At 39.5% G+C, this 22,436-nt stretch overlaps 1 protein-coding gene across 1 annotated transcript; it reads left to right on the forward strand.

Annotated features, from left to right (window-relative positions):
• The first annotated feature begins 50 nt into the window (after nt 1-50).
• Nucleotides 51-22,070, forward strand: PPP2CA (protein phosphatase 2 catalytic subunit alpha). Its single transcript, XM_082725757.1, has 7 exons — nt 51-482; nt 14,421-14,630; nt 17,492-17,665; nt 18,192-18,281; nt 19,223-19,384; nt 20,434-20,552; nt 21,306-22,070. Exons 1-7 carry the CDS (start codon nt 381-383, stop codon nt 21,376-21,378), a joined length of 930 nt encoding a protein of 309 aa, XP_082581883.1. The 5' UTR covers nt 51-380; the 3' UTR covers nt 21,379-22,070.
• Nucleotides 22,071-22,436: the final 366 nt, after the last annotated feature.

Here is a 22,436-nt window from a genome sequence, read left to right on the forward strand (position 1 = left end):
GCGCCTGCGCCTTGGCTCCTGGTTCCCGCCCCCCCCCTCCCCCCAAAGCCGCTCTGGCGGCGGACCGGGGTTGGCTCTGCAGTTGCGCAGCTCTAGTCCCAGCCCTTCCACCCCGCCGCCTCCTGACGCCGGGCGTGATGTCACCACGCCGGCGGCCGCCATTACAGAGAGCCGAGCTCCGGGGCTAGATCGAGCGGAGGTGGGCAGCGGCCGGTGGCCGGGTGTTGCAGGGAGAGTCCGCGGGTTTGCGCTAGCGCCGAGCAGCCGCCAGCAGCCACACAGGTACCCCGGGAGCCGGCGGCGGCGTGTGCGTGTGGCCCGTGTGCGGGCGGCGGCGCGGGAGGAGCGCGGAGCGGCAGCCGGTTCGGGCGGGTGGCATCATGGACGAGAAGGTGTTCACCAAGGAGCTGGACCAGTGGATCGAGCAGCTGAACGAGTGCAAGCAGCTGTCCGAGTCCCAGGTCAAGAGCCTCTGCGAGAAGGTGAGTTTCTCTCCGGCTGCGGGAGGCGGCGCGGGCCGAGCCCCTCGGGAAGGAGGCGGCGGTGGGGAGGGTGCAACATGGCGGAGGCAGCCGGCCCGGGTCCCCCCCGAGCTTCCCAGACCGGCGCCCGGCGCGGCTCGGCGGCGGCTCCCGGGCGACCCGGCGCCCCCTGCCTCCAGCGCAGGGATTGGTTGTCGCCGCCACCGCCGCCTAAAATGGCGCCGTTCACCCTACTCCGGGGCTTCCGAGCCTCTCCGCCCTGGAGCGGGGCGAGGTGGCTGGGGGCCACACAGAGACCCTGTGTGTTCGGGTCGGGGTCGGTTTTGAGGTGCATGTAAGAGGACGTGGGTTCTGCGGCCTGGGATGCGGGTGTAGGACTCTACCGTGAGGCGGATAAGAGGCTTTTTACTTGCGCTCAGGCCTCATTCTTGGTTCCAGAGCTGTCCAGAGAATCCCCCAAAGGCAAGCTCGTAGGCCGGACCCCAAGACTTGTCTAAAGGTCCTACACCCGCATCCCAGGACCTTTAGCCCTGCTGCCCCTGGTGGTTTTGTTAAATTCACTGAGCAGTCCTTTCCAGAGACTGACTTAAAAATGTGTGTTAAAAGAATTTAAAAATACTTTTCTAACCTAGTTTCTACGAAGGTCATGGTGGTAGGTGCAGGGAGGAGTTACAACTTGGGTTTCAGAGTTGGAAGAAGTGGAGAATTTGGTGAGTCATACCACATAAGGAGCTTTGGGATTGGAAATCAAGTGTTGGTTTAATCTATGAATTCTATGCTGACTCAAACTGGGTACTGTGAAACCCTTCTGTGAGCTGAGCGTACTTGGCATTTTGCCATCTATTTTTAAAAAGGAACAACATAAACTGCGAGCAGCAAATTTTGTACACTGGCTCTTTGGTGGGAAAGTTACTTGATTGTATTTTTGAGGCTGTAAGTATGGATAGTAATAATAGCTGTTGATTGAGCTTTTAATAAGTCCCATTTTAAATTACCTGATTCCGTTTTGCTTTTACCTAGGGGTTGGGGAAACAGGTAGCCTATTTAGTTATTGGCTGTGTTATATTTTTGAAGTTTTATGACTCAGTTTTCTAATATATAGAAAATGCTTATCTCCACTACAGATAGTTTAACTTCTTTTATCAAAAATAACTTGGTAGTATTTCATTTTAGTGCAGAATTGCGGAATACCATATTTGCATTTTGTGTCAGTGAAGAGTGTTATTAGAGAGCAATTATGCTGACTCGTTTGCGGTTTGATGGAAGAATTAGGTTCATGAGTTTGATGTATATACTCCTAATGCAGGCTTTTTAAGAAACCGTGCTGTGAATAATTGCAATTTAAAGGAGTCAAATTCAGATTTATTTATCGTTATCCTGAACAACTCTCCTACTAGTTGATGAGGTGGCAAATTACCTATTGGAGCTGAATTTTAATGTTAGCAGTGTCTTCTGTTCCTTCTTTATCCTCATCAGATAAGGATGGTGTTTGTATGAAGGTTTAGAAAGAGGCTTTTTAAACTTACTTCACGTATACTGTCAAGTCTTAATTTCTAGGTGCTGTTAAGTGATGATTTTATGACTTTTAGGGATCAGTGCTATATAGACTTTGAGTCAGCATTTGGTGAGGTGACTAGTTATTTGTGTAGAAAACATTGGAAGAGAGGTAATGGTGTAATTGGAAGACTACCAGACTTCAAGTTAGACCTGGGCGCTAGTCCTCTTTCTGTTGTAGAACAGTTGTGACTGACCTTGGGACAATCACCTAGTCCACATTTTGCTACTGAAACTAAGAGTAAAATAGATGTTCCAGGCTCCCTTCTAATCTGAGATTATATAATCCAATTTAAATTAGTATGTTGTGTTTAAATATTGAACACCTGCTTACTATTCACAATTGCTTACTTTTATGAGAGAAATGAAAAGCAATGAAGTATAATCACATTCAGTCTCAAGGAGCCTGAATCTGGTTGGAAGTAGGTAAGTAGTAGATGAACGAGAGAAGCACAGGGCTTGTGTTAGAGACTGCAGGAGATAATAGTGGGTGCTTAGTTTGGGTGTGTGAAGATTTATGAATGTGCTAAATGTGATTGCTTTCCCCATCTTTGTAAAATTAAGATACAGTGAGATTTACCACTGTATACTTATATCTCCATTGCTTTCTACTATGTCCAGATTTCTGTTCTTAGAGCCAAAAAGGTGGAAATAATATTTGAAGTTAGGTTCCCAAGAAATGGGTTCTTTTTTTTTTTTTTTTTTTAAAGATTTTATTTATTTATTTGACAGAGAGAGATTACAAGTAGGCAGAGAGAGAGAGAGAGAGGAGGAAGCAGACTCCCTGCCGAGCAGAGAGCCCGATGCGGGACTCGATCCCAGGACCCTGAGATCATGACCTGACCCGAAGGCAGCGGCTTAACCCACTGAGCCACCCAGGCGCCCAAGAAATGGGTTCTTTGAGGGGAAATATTATGCAGTCTTCACACTCTTTTTAACTTGTAAGTTTTTGAACTGCGGAGTATATTAACTTCGCAAACTAAGTTTTAAGGCAGCTTTTTAGGTATGTGAAATGAGTGAGGATGCATGACTTGAAATGATTTTTTGTACTAGGAAATTACAGCAAAAATTCTCTTTTCACTCTTAATTGAACAGCCAATAGCACATCTAGTGAAAACTATGTATTTTGAAAATCTCGAGGGAACTATTTTTCATTCATATAATAGATTATCCTTTTAAAGAAAAAACACTTGTTGGAGATAGGTACTTGGTAGTAGTTGATCGTTTCTTTAATTTTAAGAAGGAAAAGTAACACAAAAGCCTTCCTTTTATCCACCTGAAGGTGGTAAGTGATCTGAATGAAATATTTAAATGGTAAAGATAGAAGTATACCATGAGAAGTATACCATAAAAAATTCAGAGACTATTATTATGATCTCCCATTAGTAGTTAATAGTGGTAGGTGTTCAAAATGCAGAGAATCTAGGTGTGTGTTTATAGACAAAGGTAAATACTTTTTTTTGCAGTTGACTAGTTAAGCATTTTTTCCCTTCACAGTGTGATTAAGATTTATATCAAAGCCAAGATGATTGTATGTGGAGTATACTTTGTCATTTTGAGGATCATAATTTTAGTTCATTGTTGAAAATTTGTGGTGAGTGCATACAGTCTTGTCTCAGGTACAGTTCTGTAGTCAGTAACATTACTACATTTGTATAATTGGAAGGTATGTTTCCACTTAGAGATTGGAAGAAGTAAATAGTATCAACTACAGTAAACGGTGACTTCATCAGTGGTTTAATTTAGGTAAGATTTTTGGCTTTGTCCTTTCAGGTCTTTCCAAACTTGTGGAGAATGTTGTTTGATAGCCAGTTTGTTTTTTTTTTTTTTCCCTTTCCCCAAAGGAGTTCTTTACCTAGGTATGCTCTTTTCCATTGCTCTGCAAACACTATAAATAAAATGCAGTCACTAAGGCCTCACATTTGTTACAGGAGTATGGTAAAAAACAAACCCTCCTTCTCACTGGATGAACTACAAAATGTTTGACCAAAGTTAAATTTCTGTATGAAGTGGTTAATAAATTTTTGTGAGCCTATATGTGTGCTTAATTTAACATTGTTTGGAGGCAGCTGGGTGGTGTAGTTGGTTAAGCTTCAGACTCTTGTTTTTGGCTCAGGTCTTGATCTCAGGGTGGTGAGATGAGCCCCATGTTGAGCTCAACCTGGAGTCTGCTTGAGATTCTTTCTCCCTCTGGCCCTCCTGCTCATGCAGGGAGCACTCCCTTCCCCCATCCCCCTGCTCACCCTCTCTCTCCCCTCACTGTCTCTTTCCCTCTGGAATGGATAGATAAATCTTAAAAAAACAAAACAAACAAAACCCAAACATTTAAAAGGTTGTTTGGCTCATTTCCATAATAGTAATTTGAATATTGAGAACAAAGGGAAAGCATGATGCAGAACGATGTTTGTATCATATTTGTTTGTGTATTTTCACATACACAGTTCTTTTAAGTTTATGAGACAGTAATCGTCCTCAGTGATAGATGGAAACCAGAGGCTCAGAAAGGTAAAGTGAGGGCTCCTGGTTGCCTCAGTGGGTTAAGCCTCTGCCTTTGGATCAGGTCATGATCTCAGGGTCCTGGGATTGAGCTCCAGACTCTCTGCTCAGTGGGGAGCCTGCTTCCTCCTCCCCCCTCTGCCTGTCACTCTGCCTGCTTGTGATCTCGCTGTCAAATAAATAAATAAAATCTTTAAAAAAAAAGAAAGAAAGGTAAAGTGACTTGACTTTGGGGGCTAAAGTGAGATGTGCAGGCTTACAGATTCTCGGCCCAGTGTTCTAATGTTGCTCCACAGCTCCCCTCTTTTCTTAGGTGGTGTTAATGAAAAAGGAGGTGAATTGGGAGTCAAACTGAATTGTGGAATCAACAGCTCTGTAAAATAAAGCATTTTGTTCATTGCTTGAAACCTTCCTATTTATGTCACACAGTGTTGTCTCACTTTGTCCTGGAGGAGGAAACAGTTAATTTTTTAATTTTGAGTGTGGCTGACTGTATTTGCCCCTCAAATAACATTAGTGAGAAGAAAATGCCAGTTCATTTTGTGTGTATTCTTAGTGCAAATCATGGTCTGGAAACAGAACTTTATACCTGGAAAGCAAACCTAATATTTATATTGTTCAGTACAGTTTGTAAAATGCCTTTTTATCATGGCTTCCGTAGTGAGACCTACCTGTATGTGTCAGTGTGTGTTTCATGATCTCCTAGTCATGAAGCAGTAGTGCACTTGGTTTTGGGTTGAATTAATGTGGAAGCATCGAAAAGGTGAACAGCCCTACTATTTGGAAACACAGGTCCCCCAACTCCTTTTCTTTTCTCTGTCAAAGTCAAGAGTTCTGCCTACAAATACTGGCAGGTGAAACTCATGCTATAGAAAGCATGAGAGGCACTGGTAGAGTTTGTGGGTAACATTTGTATCACCTGTCAGGTGTCTCTGCCCCACCCCTCTTTAATGGCCCACAATATTGCTGGTATTGTAAGTTATTTGTCAGTTACCTGTGAAGTATTCTTTGTTTAGGTTGGAGGAGGTTGAGCTAGGAAAACCTGGAGATAATAGGTTTGTGTTGAGGTAAGAAGGGTCGTTTTTTTTTTTTAATTATTTTTATTAATATATATTATTTGCCCCAGGGGTACAGGTCTATGAATCATCAGGCTTACACATTTCACAGAGGGAGGGTCTTTTTTGAGGGTGCTCAGAAGAGAGGGAAAGTTTGGTATGGCAGAGAATCCCCCCCCCCTTTTTTTTTTTTTTTACTTTTTTGACCCATCTCTCATTTCCTTTTTTTTTTTTTTCCCTTCATTACCATCCTTGTCTGAAAAAACCTTCAAGCTGTACTTCCCACACAAGTGAGATAGGAATTGGACTAGAACTATGAAGGGAAAAGATTTTGTTTTTTTGCTGTTTTAAATAGTGTTTCTTTCGGCTTCTGCAGAAGTGGTAGAAGCAGCTGAAATAGGGGTCTGGCTGCCAGTAAATGGCTGGGGATGGATTCTGAAAAAATTGTAAAGCGCAATCTGGGATTAACTGCTTAATTTCTTAACAGTACAGAATTACTGTTACTTACTTATATATCGGTAGCGTGGTTTGGGATGGATGAACAAGGCAGTGACAGAGTTGTGTATATCTGGATCTGTATATTTTATAAACTGTATGTGACCAGTTGGCCAGTTACTGTGGTATCCATGTACTCGCTTCTGCTTCGGTCATTTAGTTACTACTACAGATGGGAGTATGGATGTTGAGGGGGCTGCAAGAAGATTGTAAACCTTTTTCCATACTGCTCCTGGGAGACAGAGTTCATTTACCTAGCTAGAATTATATACAAAGTGTAGTTCACAAAGACTATGGAGTGTCAGTGGTACTGTTAACTATGTGACAGTGTATATTTAGTTCTGGAATTCATTCAGTCAAAATTTATTAAGCTATTATTATGTGAATTACTCATTTTCACTGTTTTGTCTAAATAGCATTATTTTAGGGATTTGTTAATTTGTTGCACTAATAGTAGGGTTTCACATTCATTAGTCAGGAATTTAAACTTGAAGTAACTCTTTAGAGGGGAAAGGTTTTAAAATATTTGTGCTAATGGTGATCAAGTGCATGTCATTAGTCTGCCACCCATTGTTTGTAAACTGGCAGTAGTGCCCACCCTTTTTCTGTTGGGTATCTATGATTTAGTGAAAAGGCTTAAGAATTGCTTTAGTAAAATTTCAGTGATGAAAGGAACCTTAAAGACCATAGGCCAAGTCACTTGGTATAGATGAGGGAGGAAACTGAAACATCCAGAGTGGTCACATATCATTCATGATAGATTGTTGTGGTGAGAATTTTTAAACTACATATATACCAACATTTCTCTGTTACATATAATTTTTTTCCTCTATGCAGGAATGGGAATTTTTAATTCCTACACATGTGCATTTGACAGAAGTGGAAGAATATGAACTTAAATATTTTAATTTTTTTTAAGTTTTTATGTATTTGTCAGAGCGGCGAGCGCACAAAAGCAGGGGGACCAGCAGGAAGAGGGAGAAGAATGCTCCCCACTGAGGAGGGAGCCTGATGTGGGACTCTGTCCCAGGACCCTGGGATCACGACCTGAGCCGAAGGCAGATGTTTAACTGAATGAGCAACCCACTTATCTCTTAAGTATTTTCCTTTAATACAATTTTAGAATTATTCACATCCCTGACCTTTTATAACCTTAAAACCAAGTAGTAACTACTAGTTGGTAGAACATTACATGGAGGATTATAGTACTTTTATCGTGTAATCACACAGATAGTATACATACAGTGTAATCATATGGAAGACCAAAATATTTCATAAAACGTTAGAGGCATCTGTTTGATGTAATTAATGAAAAACACCTAATATGAAGAAAGTTTGATAGTTGAAGATGATTAACTCAAGATTTATTTGCTTCCAGGGCTAGTAGTATGTCTACATTATGTATCACACCAAAGTAAAAATCTAGCTGTATACACTAGTTTGTCATGAACCTTAATTTATTTGCAAATTAATGAAAATCAAGAAAACCTACCTGTTATTTTTCATAAAAGGAGTATGCCACAAATTCTCTTATGGTATTGAAAAATATTATTATTGCTTGCAAATTTGCCATTAAAAAATTTTTTTTTAATTATTTAAGAGAGAGAGAGAGAGAGAGAGAGCGCGCGTGCACGCTCAAGAAGAAAATCTCAAGTAGACTCCCTGCGCCTGATGCTGGGTTAGATCCCACCACACTTGAGATCATGACCTGAGCCAAAAGCAAGAGTGGATGCTTAAATGAGTGAGCCACCCAGGCACCCCATGAATTTGCTTTTTAAAATAGTTTCCAGGGTACCTGGGTGGCTCAGTGGGTTAAAGCCTCTGCCTTAGGCTCAGGTCATGATCCCAGGGTCCTGGGATCAAGCCCTGCCTCTGGTTCTCTGCTTGGGAGGGAGCCTGCTTCCTTCTCCCTGCCTTTCTGCCTACTTGTGACCTCTGCCTGTCAAATAAATAAATAAATAAAATAGTTTCCAAATGTTTGCAATTGTGAAACTAAAAAATAAAATTCAAAATTAGTTCTTGTATTTCTTTAGGTTTACTTCCCTTATGTCTTTATGGCTGTATTGGCAGAAGATATACTCAATTGTGATTAAAGTGTGAAATGTTTAATTTAGTAAAATAGAGTTACAGTGAACATTTGAATTAATAATCAGATTTTTTTTTGTAAATATTTTATTTATTTATTTGACAGAGAGATCACAAGGAGGCAGAGAGGCAGGCAGAGAGAGAGAGAGAGGAGGAAGCAGGCTCCTGGCTGAGCAGAGAGCCCGATGTGGGGCTCGATCCCAGGACCCTGAGACCATGACCTGAGCTGAAGGCAGAGGCTTTAACCCACTGAGCCACCCAGGTGCCCCAGTAATCAGATTTTTAATAGAAAAATATATAAAAGAGCATCACTTAGCTCTCCGTTGATAGATACTAAAAGAATTGTGTGGACAATCTGTGTAGGAGGAAGAATAACTGATAGTAAATAAACAGACTAGAAAGTTTGAACTCTAAAATAAAAAGTACCAGTTAAATCAGAAGGCAACATTTTATATTTGAAATAGATGTGAATGAGTGCATTCTAACATTATTACATATGTGAGTTGGGAATAATTGAACTTTATGGACTATGTAATCAAAAAACGTTAGCGTTGGGACGCCTGGGTGGCTCAGTGGGTTAAGCAGCTGCCTTCGGCTCAGGTCATGATCCCAGCGTCCTGGGATCGAGTCCCACATCCGGCCCCTTGCTCGGCGGGGAGCCTGCCTCTCCCTCTGCCTCTGCCTCTGCCTGCCACTTTGTCTGCCTGTGCTCGCGCTCGCTCGCTCTCTAACAAATAAATAAATAAAATCTTTAAAAAAAAAAAAGTTAGCGTTATTTTGCTCTTTATTCCCACAATTGAAAATCTGAAAGGAAGTTAAATAAACAGTACATATATTAATCTGGGAGGATATTATGCGACATTTTAAAATGATCACTATAATGCTATAGGACATTGACTTCATGTATATGAACTTTAAAGATTTTACTTATTTGAGAGAGAAAGCATGCAGTGAATGAGTGTGGGGAGGGGCAGTGGTAGAGGAAGAAGCAAAAGCAGACTCCCCTCAGAGCAGAGAGCCCAACTTGGGTCTTGATCCCAACTTGCGCCCAAATCAGACACTTAATCTATTGTGCCACCTAGGCGTCCCTATGAGTATGAACTTTAGGACAGAAATTGAGGTATTTACCAATTTTAAGCAAGAGGTCTATATGTGGGTAAAAGCTGGAAGGGAATACAAAGAAATGAAAGTAGTTTTTATTGGTGTGGTAGATTTAAGACGGCCATAATCTGGAGCACCTGGGTGGCTCAGTGGTTTAAGCCTCTGCCTTTGGCTCGGTTCACGAATTCAGGGTCCTGGGATCGAGCCCTGCATCGGGCTCTCTACTTGGCAGGGAACCTGCTTCCTCCTCTCCCCCTCTCTGCCTGCCTCTCTGCCTACTTGTGATCTCTGTCTGTCAAATAAATAAATAAAAATCTTTAAAAAAAAAAAAAAAAGACAGTCATAATCTATCAACATTTTGGGTACCTGGGTGGCTCTAATCGGCTGACTTTGGCCCAGGTCCTGATCCCAGTATGGGATCTAGTCCCACATTTGGCTCCCTTCTAGGCAGAGAACCTGCTTTTCTCTCTCCCTCTGCCTGCTGCTCTGCCTACTTGTGCTCTCTGTCAAATAAATAAAATCTTAAAATGTTGATAGATTTTTTTTTTTTTAATGTTCTCCATACCCAGGAAACCTGATGGTAAGTTGAAAATTTTAGGATTTCTGAATCTGAACTCATAAGGCAGGACATTAATAATAAATTCTAAAGGTTTCTTTTCTTCAAGTGAATCTCCAAATTGTTTGAATTTTAGGACTGTAGAAAAATAACTTTTAGTTAAACTGTTATTATTGGACTAGCTTATTCCAGTTTCAACCTTGTTCTGTGAAGTTTTATATATATATATACATTGCAGCATTTTTACATTTTCATCCTTCCCCTCCCCTTATTATAATCCCAGGGACTATGCTACCTCTAGCACAAAAAATTAATCAGGTCTATATGTGTGCATTATGATCTCCAGGATGGATTGTTGGAGAGAGAAACAGGCTGCTGAATAATACATTTCCTAGTTTAAAAGTGCAAAAGAAAACAATTATGTTCTTGTAGGCATATAATATATATGTAAAACTTGTGGTAAACGGGGTTTCAAAGGATGTACATCAGAATACTCTTGGTGGTTACTTTGCCCAAGAGGAATGGGATTGTGGAGAATGGTCAAAAGGGACATTTGGTTTTATCTGCTGCTAATTTTTTTTATGTGACAATGTGTCACTATAACTTGCACAGTTTTAAAAGTAAAATTAAAGATCAGAGCGCCTAGCTAGCTCGGTCAGTGGAGCATCTGATTTTTAATCTCAGCTGAAGTCTTGATCTCAGGATTGTGCATACAAGCCCCGTGTTGGGCTCCACACTGGGAGTGGAGCCTACTTAAGAAATAGAATAGAAGTAAAGGTACAGTGTTTGTCATTAGGATATGTCAAAATTGGAATAAAAGGAACAACTAGCAGTTAGGTTTAATTGTCCTTTTATGATTTGAATAGAAATTTTGAGTAGATAGTAATAAGAAACTTTGGGCAGTTGTGAATGGCAACTTTTTATCATTTACGTAGAGAATAGTCTTGCAGGTAAGCAGGTGTCAAGAGATGTATTTTAGAATTTAATTTCTCATAGAACTGCAAGATTTATGTGGTTGTGACCATCTGGTTTCTTATGTAATTGCCCTTTTAAAACTTCTGAATAACTTACAAATTTCTTTGAAGTGGGACCTATCATGGTATTCATGGCTATTTTCATTACTATGTGCCAGGTGCTAAAAACACTGGACATGGTATTAATGCCAAACAGTCTTATGGGATATGCCTAAAGAAATTCTGCTTTTTTAGCAATAATAAATCATGGGAAATCGGAATTACACTAGCAAGATGTATTATATATATTTCTTAAGATAAATCACTTTTGAGGCATAGCAGAAATTTTTTCTAAACTTAGAACAAAATAATGACTAGTTTTTGGATGTCAGCGATTGGTCAGGGTCTTGAAATAGGCTCCCTAAATATTTCTGAGACTTGAAAATAATGGTGGTTAGAGGGACCTGGGTGGCTCAGTCATTTGGGCGTCTGCCTTCAGCTTAGGTGGTGATCTTGGGGTTTTGGAATGGAGCCCCATAGTGGGCTCCCTGCTTAGCAGGGAGTCTTCTCCCTTTCCCTCTGCAAACCTCCCCCCCCCCAATCGTGCTTACTTGTGCTCTCAGATAAGTAAAATCTTTAAAAAAAATTTTTTTTATATATATATATGTGTGTATGTGTAATTTTTTTTCCCCCTTAAACTAAGAAAACACTTGTGGGAAGACTAAAAAACTATTGATGCTTGGATTCCACTACCAAAGATTCTGGCTTGAGAGAGGAGTAGCCTTAGCATGCGCGCGCGCGTGTGTGTGTGATTTATTTATTTATTTAAAAAGAACTTCACAGGTGATTTTTAATATATGGCTAAGGTTGCATACCACTGCCTTAAAACCAGTCCTTATGGGGCGCCTGGGTGGCTCAGTAGCCTCTGCCTTCAGCTCAGGTCATGATCACAGGGTCTTGGGATCGAGCCCCACATCAGGCTCTCTGCTCATCGGGGAGCCTGCTTCCCCTTCTCTCTCTGCCTGCTGCTCTGCCTGCTTGTGATCTCTCTATCAAATAAATAAATAAAGTCTTTTAAAAAAAAAAAAACAGTCCTTGTTACCTTTGGTTGTGGCTTAAAATCTAGTGAGCGTGGCTCATTAGCAACAATTTGCTGTAGCAATTTAACTCCGTGTTCTAGTGTGTTTCCTTCCCCTGATGCAGTCTCTCACTGTACATTCTAGAACACCAATTCATAATGCTAGCTGCACATAGAAGAAAATGTTCAATAAATGTAGAATGTGTGAAGTAAATACTTTTAAATAATTTTCAGAACAAATTTCTTTCACCTTGTCAGCTTAACTGAAATCTGACTCCTCCTGAGGAAGTCCTATACTTTCTCTAATAACCCTCCAGGTAGATGGATGCTGCCTTCTTCTAGGATAAAAATTCCCTGTTTTTTGGGCTTATTTTATCTACCTAGATATCCAGGCACCTTTCCTTATTACTGTCACCTGTTATTTCTTCATTCTCCAGAGAACTTGGTACCATTTTCCAGGCCTGTACTTTGATGTCCTGAGAGACATCCATGGCTTTCCCTGAAGATGATTTAACCAGTACCACCATATAAATAAGTTCTAGATTCATTCAGCAAACAGATATTAAATGCCTTTTATATCTAACACATTACGCTACTGAGGTGTTGTGTATGCAGTGGTGAATTAAAGGAACCTGGTGAACAGTTTTAGCTCTTAACTTGGATATTTAGGTGGAAAATAGATAGGATGCAGAAAGAATGGAAGCAGGGAGTTCAGTATGGAGACTAGCATCGTAATACAGGTGAAGTAATGGTGGCTTGGACCGGGGCAGTAGCAAAAAAGATAAAAACAGATTGATTTGAGATATGTTTTGGAGGGAGACTAGGCAAGATTTGTTGGTGTATTGGTCACTGAATACTAGTGGCCTTTAAGCTCTACTCTGTCTCAGATATCCACATGTATAGGCCTACCTCTGGAATCTTAAATTCAGTCATCAAGTTTTCCAGTAGGGGATCTTTCTTCTAAAAGTGCTTTGATTAGACTTGTTCTTCAGTCTGTGTCCATGCCCTGTTCTCCTCCTTGTATCCTCCCTGGGGTGACCAGCTATTATTGGTTTACTTGAGCACAACTGAGATATTTCTTAGGATGCCAGACTTTGAGCACTAAAACCAGGATAGCTGGTTCACCCCGAACCTACCCCAGTAGACCCTTTTCTCTGCACTAAGTGGTATGCTTCAGCCATGTAGATCTTCTCCTCTTCCTGAGAATTTATACACATGATCACACTTTGCCTATGTTGCACCTCCTCCCATTTCCTACTGGCATTCCCTTCCTGTAATCGAGTCCCACCCATTCTTTGACCTGAGGCACTTTTCTTAGCTGTCCCAGTTTGTGATCCTGAAACACTCTGCTTACTCTAGCTTGTCTTAGCACTTGACCTGATCATTTTATTGTCTGCTGCTGGTGCTGCACTGTGCTTTTATGGGCTGTCTTGTTCGTTTTGATGTCTTATTTAAATGGGTCTCCACCATTTGCTTTGTTCCTTTTATCACTTAACGTAGCCTGTACTTTGTTGCTTGGTTTCTTATTTGTGGTCCCCTGTCTCCATTGACCCATCTTGTATGCTCTGGTCCCCAGTGGCTAGCACAAGGCCTGGGACATTGTTATCACTCAGATGATGAGCAAGTGAATGGTGTTCTTCAGTGCACTTTGGTTTTGGGGGTAAGGTAAATGATCAGTAAATGCATGCTGAATGACTGATAGGCTTTTGATTGAGTGAAATGTTATGCTGCCTTTAAAAAGTAATGTATGGGGGCGCCTGGGTGGCTCAGTGGGTTAAGCCTCTGCCTTCAGCTCAGGTCATGATCTCAGGGTTCTGGGGTCAAGCCCCGCATCAGGCTCTCTGCTCAGCGGGGAGCCTGCTTCCTCCTCTCTCCCTCTTTGCCTGCCTCTCTGCCTATTTGTGATCTATCTCTCTCTGTCAAATAAATAAATAAAATCTTTAAAAAAAAAAGTAATGTATGAATTTGTGATTATATGAGGGAATGCATATGCTACCAAACAACTTTATAAAAACCATGTATATCGAATAGTTACAGTTGTAGAACAAAAAGTTGGTATTTTTAGCATTAAAAGTGTAAAAATGCAGGTGAAACTTTTATCTGTTGTTCCCCCCACTATCCCTCCCCCCAAAAAATCCAGTTAAGCAGAAATTAGAAACCTTTCTTCACATCTTGGAATACTGGAGTGCCAGCATATTATAAGTAGAATTTTAAAGCTAAGGAACTAGGTATCTGAATGTCTTGTTCCATTTTCAATATTCTTGTATGGCTGCTCATAATGAACTATTTTAGCATTTAGTTAGATGGCAACTAATAGGCCTAAAAACTGGTAGTGATTAGTGGAATGGAATTATACATCTTGACACATGTTTTTTCTAAGTATCAGGAATGGCATAACCAGTAGATGGAATCTGCCTGTATCTTGCGCTCTTTAATGGAATTATCGATGCCTACAATTTCATCTTACACTAAGTCTGCTCTTCAATCTATGTTACGTTTAAATAAACATCTTCTTTAATGTTGTTTAATGACACATGTATTGGTTTATTTTATTTCCATTTGTAGGCTAAAGAAATCCTGACAAAAGAATCCAATGTGCAGGAGGTTCGATGTCCAGTCACCGTCTGTGGAGATGTACATGGGCAATTTCATGATCTCATGGAACTGTTTAGAATTGGTGGCAAATCGCCAGATACAAACTACTTGTTTATGGGAGATTATGTTGACAGAGGATATTATTCAGTTGAAACAGTTACTCTGCTTGTAGCTCTTAAGGTAATTTCGATTTTGTTTGGGGTCATTTTGTACTGGGTTTTCTTTTTTTTTTTTTTTCTCTCCCCTCTCAGTTTTGGTGTCCATCTCCCCCCCTCACCCTGGTGATTTGTGATTTTTCTCTGAATGTTACGTTTTAGAATAAAATTCCATATTTAGGAATGCAGTATTTAGGTTTTGGACTTAAAAATCATACGCCTGTCTTCATTCTGAATGAAAGTTAAAAGGTTATTCTTATTCAAGTTACTTGAGAAATGTTAGAAGGCTGGTCCAGTAAAAATGTTTCTTCATTTAATCAGGGCATGGGGAGGTTGTATAATTACCTTTCTAGATGCTTTTGAAATAAAAGATACTAAATGTCAGGATGTTTACATCTTAGGGCATAGTAATCCTATAATTAGATTTTTACTGAAGAAGAAATTCAAGAAGAAAGAAGGAAAGAGCTTTATTTGTGTGAAAATATTAATTTCAGCATTATGTTTAATACTAGATAAAGAATTGATTTAAATATCCAACAAAAGTGAATATCTAAATTATGATTTCTCTCTGGAATAGTTGGAGCCATTAAAACTGACAGCCTAGAACAATAGGAATGATAATTAAAGCAAGTTGCTTTATACCAATCATAGCTGTAGGGATTGTATGAAGATCTGAAAATGAGACACAGTAGTGGTCACTAGTTTTTAGAATGGCAGGCTTTCTGCCTTTCCTTGGAAAGAAAGTGATTTTACCTTTGGGGGAGATTTTATTAAAGAATGTTCACAATGATAAGTGGACTGCCAGAAACCTCTAATACTGCAGAAGTGGTAAGATAGGTTTTGGCAAGAGCTGAATTTTAGGTAATATGTAATGTATTTGTTCATGAAGCTACTATTCTGAATCGTGTAACATGCTACAAAACATTTTTGGAGGCAGTTCTAAGTTCTGCATCTGCAAACGAAGCAGTTGGATTAAATGATGGAAAGTTTCTCTAGATAATATGAAAACAACCTTGCAAGCTAATTTGTACTTAAAGCCCAGGTTGAATCCCAAAGATTAGCAGAAGAATGAATATGCTGCCTTTAAGAATTTATATTTAAAGGTTATGGGGCTGAATTGAGCTGCATATACCTCCCCATATCCCATATTCATATGTTCAAGTCTTAACCCCCAGTATCTCTAGAATGTGGCTGTATTTGGTGATAGGGCCTTTAACAGGTAATTGAGGTAAAATGAAGTTGTACGGGTGAGCCCTAATTTCATATGACTGGTGTCCCTATAAGAAGACATTAAGACGCAGATACAGAGGGAAGATGATAAGAAACATGGAGAAGATGACCTTTTGTTAGCCAAGGAGACAAGCCTTCAGCAGAAACTAACCCTGCTCACACTTTGATCTGGACTTCCAGGCTCAAAAACTGTGAGGAAATTAATTTTTGTTATTTGAACTGCCCATTTGTTCTACTTTAGCTGTGGCAGCCCTTACACACTAATGGGGGGAATTGGGGGAAGGAAACTTCAGTAAGTAGTGCCAAGGATGGTTGGATATCCGTATACAAAAAAAAGATGGACTTAGATACCTCATACCATACAAATGGATCAAAATCAGAGGCCTAAATGTAAAAGCTAAAGCTATGAAACTTCTAGAATAAAGCATAGGAGAAAATATTTGTAACTCTGGGTTAGGCAGTGATTTCTAAGATATGATATGAAAAGTACAATCCATTAAGATTGTTATATTGGACTTCATCAAAATTAAGATTTATTTTTTGTTTCTCAAAGTATATCACTAAGAAAAAAGTACTTGTGTTCATAAAATAAAAACCTATTTATAATTCAGTAAGAAGACATTAAAAATGGACAAAATACTTGAAGAGGTACTTCATCCAAGAAGGTACATGAATAGTCAATAAGCACATGAAAAGATGCTCAAAATTATTAATTATCATGGAAATGCAAATTAAAGTTAGTCATAACCATTAGAAAGACTATCATTAGTAAGGCTGATAATACCAAGTGTTAGTTTGTGGAGAGATTAAAACATTATACCCATATTTATACCCAGCAAGTTATATTGGACTAGGAATATACCCAAGGGAAGTGAAAGAGTATTGTTTGTCTGTACAAAAACTTATAGGCAAGAAGACCATAGCAACATATTCATAATACTCAAAACCTGTAAGCCATTCAAATGTTCCTCCTACTGGTGAATAAAGAAAAAAAATGTGGTATAGCCATTCAACAGGATACTGTGCAGCAATAAAATGGAACAATAAGGATCCACTGATGCTTATTCAGATGAGCCCCAGAAATATTCTGCTAAGTGAATAAAGCCAGACACACGAAAGACTGTATCTTGTGCTAATCCATTTATATGAAATTTTACAAAAAGATCTCAGAAGAGGAAATCATGAGACCAGGCATCACACAAATACAGTTTCTATGATGAAGGTTTAAGGAAATATGGAAAAGACAAAGTAAATAAATGGTTGCTGGGAGTAGGAGTTGGGACGGCCCCCACAGGGGATAGTTTTGGACTGATGGAAAGGTTCTAAAGTAATTATTATGGTTATTGCATACCTAGACGTTTACTCAGAGTCATCTAACTGTAGAAGAAATTTCATGGAGTTCTGTGGCTGTTGATTATGCTTAGTATAAAGTTGGTAGTAGCAGGAGTTTGATTGTAGTTGAGATGGGGTTTGCCGGTTCTCCACGGACAGATGTCTGTAGATGTGGGGTTTCATTTCAGTGTTTGGGAGCACGGGATTTCCCCCCACCACCACCAAAATTGGAACTCTGGCTTTTCCTGTAGGAAGTTTGCTGAATTGTCATTTAGTCTTTAAAGGAGCCACGTATTCATATTGTTGTCTGTTTTGTTGTTTCAGGTTCGTTACCGTGAGCGCATCACCATTCTTCGAGGAAATCATGAGAGCAGACAGATCACACAAGTATATGGTTTCTATGATGAGTGTTTAAGGAAATATGGAAATGCAAATGTTTGGAAATATTTTACAGATCTTTTTGACTATCTTCCTCTCACTGCCTTGGTGGATGGGCAGGTATGTAGGCCTTCCTAAAACTTACATTGCTGGTTATTTTCATGAATCTGCTCTCCTGATGTTTAGGTGCCACTCATTTTTCCACCCCTACTTCTCTTCTAGACTTCTAAAATGCCAGCTTTGTATTAAACACTGAACTGTATGTTGGGACAACAGGGATGGAAGATGTAGCCCATCCATCCTCTCAGTTGTTTCTGGATGAGTCTTAGAGATATAATTAGCTATTTACTAGTCCACGTAGAAGAGTGTACAGAAGACATGGCAAGAAAATTCTATGAGAAAGATAATAGTTTATGCTGAGGTTAAGATGAGAGAAATGTTATCTGGGAGAAAGGGAGTGTATTCACTAGGTTGGAGTTGGTTGGAAGAAAGACTGCCCCTGCTGAGACAAGCCTGGTTCTGGTAGAATACAGAAAGACAAGTCAACACCAAGTGATGTGGGCTGCTGTTGCAGCTTAGTCCAGAATGTTCAAAGTTTCTTCTATGTGAGTTATGTGAGGTTAACCTAATAAACCACTCTTTCCAGATATTCTGTCTACATGGTGGCCTCTCACCATCCATAGATACACTGGATCACATCAGAGCACTTGATCGCCTACAAGAAGTTCCTCATGAGGTATTGACTTTTTTTTTTTTTTTTTAATGAGGTATTGACTTTTATTTGGTAATGAAATCTTTTCAGAAAACCTTTCAGAGGAAAAAATTTTATTGTAACCTTTTTTTTTTTTTTTTTTTTAAGATTTTATTTATTCACTTGAAAGAGATCACAAGTAGACAGAGAGGCAGGCAGGCGGGGGGCGGGGTGGGAAGCAGGCTCCCCGCTGAGCAGAGAGCCCGAAGTGGGGCTCGATCCCAGGACCCTGGGATCATGACCTGTGCTGAAAGCAGAGGCTTTAACCCACTGAGCCACCCAGGCACCCCCGTAACTTACTTTCTTATATGTGTTCTCCTTTAATGCTCAAAAATGACCCTATGTGGTATGAACACTCTTGTCAACAACCTCTTTCTTTAGAAGCTGGTATTAAGAAACTTGTCAAGATCACAACACCTTTGGGACTGGGCCTAGAATCTCTGTTGTTGTCTTCAAAGCTTCTGCCTTAAATACTTGTCTATATTGTCTAACATTGAATTTTGCATACTATAGGACTTACTGCTCTTGGGGCTGATTGATCTAGGATATGTCTTTTTTTTTTTTTTTTTTAAGATTTTATTTATTTGACAGAGAGAGAGGGAGAGCAGGAGCAGAGTGAGGGGCAGAGAAGAGACAGACTTCCCGCTGAGTTGGGAGCCCGACATGGGGCTCGATCCTAGGACCCCAGGATCATGACTTGAGCCAAAGTCAGCCACTCAACTGACTGAGCCACCCAGGCGCCCCAATACGCCTTTAAAAATATTTGGAAATAGTTTATTTATTTGACGAGATACTTGACTTTAAAGCAAACCTTAAACTTTGTTTAGCAAACACCACTCAAAGTGTGACTTCATAGGGTGCTCCCTCTGATGAAATACTCAAATCATTTTTGTAAGAGGCACTTTAAAACTTAACTTGCTTTTTAGGGTCCAATGTGTGACTTGCTGTGGTCAGATCCAGATGATCGTGGTGGTTGGGGTATATCTCCTCGAGGAGCTGGTTACACCTTTGGGCAAGACATTTCTGAAACATTTAATCATGCCAATGGCCTCACATTGGTGTCCAGAGCTCACCAGCTGGTGATGGAGGTATGTTCTTGTCTCTGAAATCTGATTTGCTTTTTAAATAAATGTAATGAAGGAAGATACTAGTAAGTGTTTTTCTGGTGGGGTGTGCTAATTAATGATATTAATGAGGATACTCCATTTATCCCTTCCAGTGAATTTCCTGTTGTAGCCTGAGCCTTGACAGTAGATGCACATTAGAATTAAAATCTCAAGCTTTTGATCATAATGAGTTTCATAGTTGACATGTTTTTCAGAGAATTCTTAATGACTGGGTAGTGCTTTGGATTTAAGCCTGGGAGAATAAGGTTCAGGGGAGAGGCATTGTAACGTTTTTTATCTCAGTTTTGTTTATTTCATGTGTTTAACATGTGTATGTATGGAAGAGAGATTGAGATGAAATACCAGAATGTTTCAGTGGTCCTTTGAATGGTAGGATTATAGGTAATTTTAAAGAAGAAACTGAAAGGGAAATAAGATGTTGATTAGCATACTTACAAAATTAGGGTCCTACTTAGATTAATACTAATAACAATTGTGATTATTTTAAAAAGTATGACTTTGTTAAAGATAGGGAACAGTATTTGTGTACAGGACTTAAAAAGTAACTCGTGTATTCACATGGACTTAGAATGAGGCTGGAGTTCTAGAGGCCTATTTTCTTGGTACCGAGGCAGTGATTGACTTGGGGACCTTCACCTCTGACTGAGAGAATTAATGTGGTTTTGGTCTTGAGGAGTATTTTATCTGCATCTGCAAGGAATGCCTGTATACTCACTCTTGGATTATATTCAAGGCCACTGCAGTGGGAAGCTGATGAGATACTGCTATTCACAGAAGGCCAGATGTAGAAGAAACACTTTATTCTTTGGTGATTGGTGTTTTTTTAGTGTCTTTTCTATTTATAATCTAGTTCTGCAATTCAGGAAAAATTCGTGTATTTTTTTTTTTTAAGTTGTACAGAGTAGAAAATTATTAAAATAAGCCTTTTAGAAGGGGCTTTTTTTGAGTCACATTTAGTTGTGTAAATAAGGGAGTAAAACAGGTTTTTATCACCTTTCTTTTCCTTGTAGGGATATAACTGGTGCCACGACCGAAATGTAGTAACGATTTTCAGTGCTCCAAACTATTGTTATCGTTGTGGTAATCAAGCTGCAATCATGGAACTTGATGATACTCTAAAATACTCTTTGTAAGTATTTACACCTAAGTAGTTGGCTGCTTTTGCGGTTGAGTCACACTGTATAGCTGGAAAGGGAAGTTTAAGAGTTGAAGGGCTCATGCTATATCCAGATTCCAGTTTGATTTTTATCTTTCCATGTTGTTGTTTTTAGATCTTATTAGAGACCATGAGTTCGGGGAGGGCAGAGGAAGAGGGAGAGAATCTCAGGCAGATTCCATGCTGAGCACAGAGCCCAGTGTGGGGTTCAGTTTCATGACCCTGAGATCATGATCTAAGCTGAAACCAAGAGTCAGATGCTTAACTGACTGAGCCACCTGGGTGCCCCTTTTGAACAGACTTAGGATATGTTGAAATTCATCAATTAAAAACTTGTTCTATATAGGCACCTGTGTGAATTATTAGGATTTTATCTTCTAAACATGTTTTTATTGTGGGGTTAATAAAATATATCGTAGGGTTGAGAATACAAGTACATTGGGCTCTTTAAATTTTATTTATTTGGTAGAACCCTTCTTTTAAATAATCTTAGAAGGAATCCTGATGTATAAAATTTTTGTCTTAAAAAATTATCTGAAGTTTGCCTTCGCTCTGAGGAGGCACGCAGCTAGAAGACTGGATGATTAGGCTACAAATAGGGTTCTCTTCCATTAAAGGCAAGCTGAAATTGTATAGGCAAAATTGTAAAGTTTGAAAGAACAATGTTCTTGATTGTCAGTACACTGATACATGGAGTATTAAAAAAATATATGTTTTGTGTTTCAGCTTGCAGTTCGACCCAGCACCTCGCAGAGGCGAGCCACATGTTACTCGTCGTACTCCAGACTACTTCCTGTAATGAAATTTTAAACTTGTACAGTATTGCCATGAACCATAAATTGACCTAATGGAAATGGGAAGAGCAACAGTAACTCCAAAGTGTCAGAGAATAGTTAACATTCAAAAAAAAAAACTTGTTTTCACACGGACCAAAAGATGTGCCATATAAAAATACAAAGCCTCTTGTCATCAACAGCCGTGACCACTTTAGAATGAACCAGTTCATTGCATGCTGAAGCGACATTGTTGGTCAAGAAACCAGTTTCTGGCATAGCGCTATTTGTAGTTACTTTTGCTTTCTCTGAGAGACTGCAGATAATAAGATGTAAACATTAACACCTCGTGAATACAATTTAACTTCCATTTAGCTATAGCTTTACTCAGCATGACTGTAGATAAGGATAGCAGCAAACAATCATTGGAGCTTAATGAACATTTTTAAAAATAAGTACCAAGGCCTCCCCTCTACCCGTGAGTTTTGAAATCGTTTTGTTTATTTTCAGGGATACCGTTTAATTTAATTGTATGATTTGTCTGCACTCAGTTTATTTCCCTTCTCAAATCTCAGCCTCATGTTGTTCTTTGTTATTGTCAGAACCTGGTGAGTTGTTTTGAAGAGAACTGTTTTTTCCCCCTCCTATAAGACGATGTTACTGCACAAGAGCACTGCAGTGTTTTTCATAATAAACTTGTGAACTAAGAACTGAGAAAGTCAAATTTTAATTGTATCAATGGGCAAGACTGGTGCTGTTTATTTAAAAGATACATCAATTGATAAATTTTAGAATTTATAGAATTCTAGGTAAAGAAAAATAAAATCAAGGTCACTATATAATCTCTCTGGCAACTCCTTGACATTCTTCAGAAGATTTTCAAGACTTATTTGTAATCCAGATAGTACAATTTGTCAGAGAGCCCGCGTGCTCTTTGTGGGGTTCTTCCTGCATATTACCTTGTCTGCAAGAAAGAAAATCTGCAACTTCAGTAAGACTGGACTATAAAACCATAGAACTTGAGATTTAAGTGTTTTGGTTTTTCTTTTAATAAAACATCATGTTTTCAGGTAGACCTTGAAAA

The sequence above is a fragment of the Mustela nivalis genome (assembly GCF_964662115.1).
Source record: "Mustela nivalis genome assembly, chromosome: 3".
Lineage (NCBI taxonomy): Eukaryota > Metazoa > Chordata > Mammalia > Carnivora > Mustelidae > Mustela > Mustela nivalis.

What these genes read in the sequence shown, in the direction of transcription:
- PPP2CA (XM_082725757.1), top strand. Translation starts at nt 381, where the DNA reads ATGGACGAGAAGGTGTTCACCAAGGAGCTGGACCAGTGGATCGAGCAG. An exon ending in CTCACCAGCTGGTGATGGAG is followed by an intron (nt 19,385 to 20,433) that starts GTATGTTCTTGT and finishes TTTTCCTTGTAG; the next exon opens with GGATATAACTGGTGCCACGA. An exon ending in GATACTCTAAAATACTCTTT is followed by an intron (nt 20,553 to 21,305) that starts GTAAGTATTTAC and finishes TTTGTGTTTCAG; the next exon opens with CTTGCAGTTCGACCCAGCAC.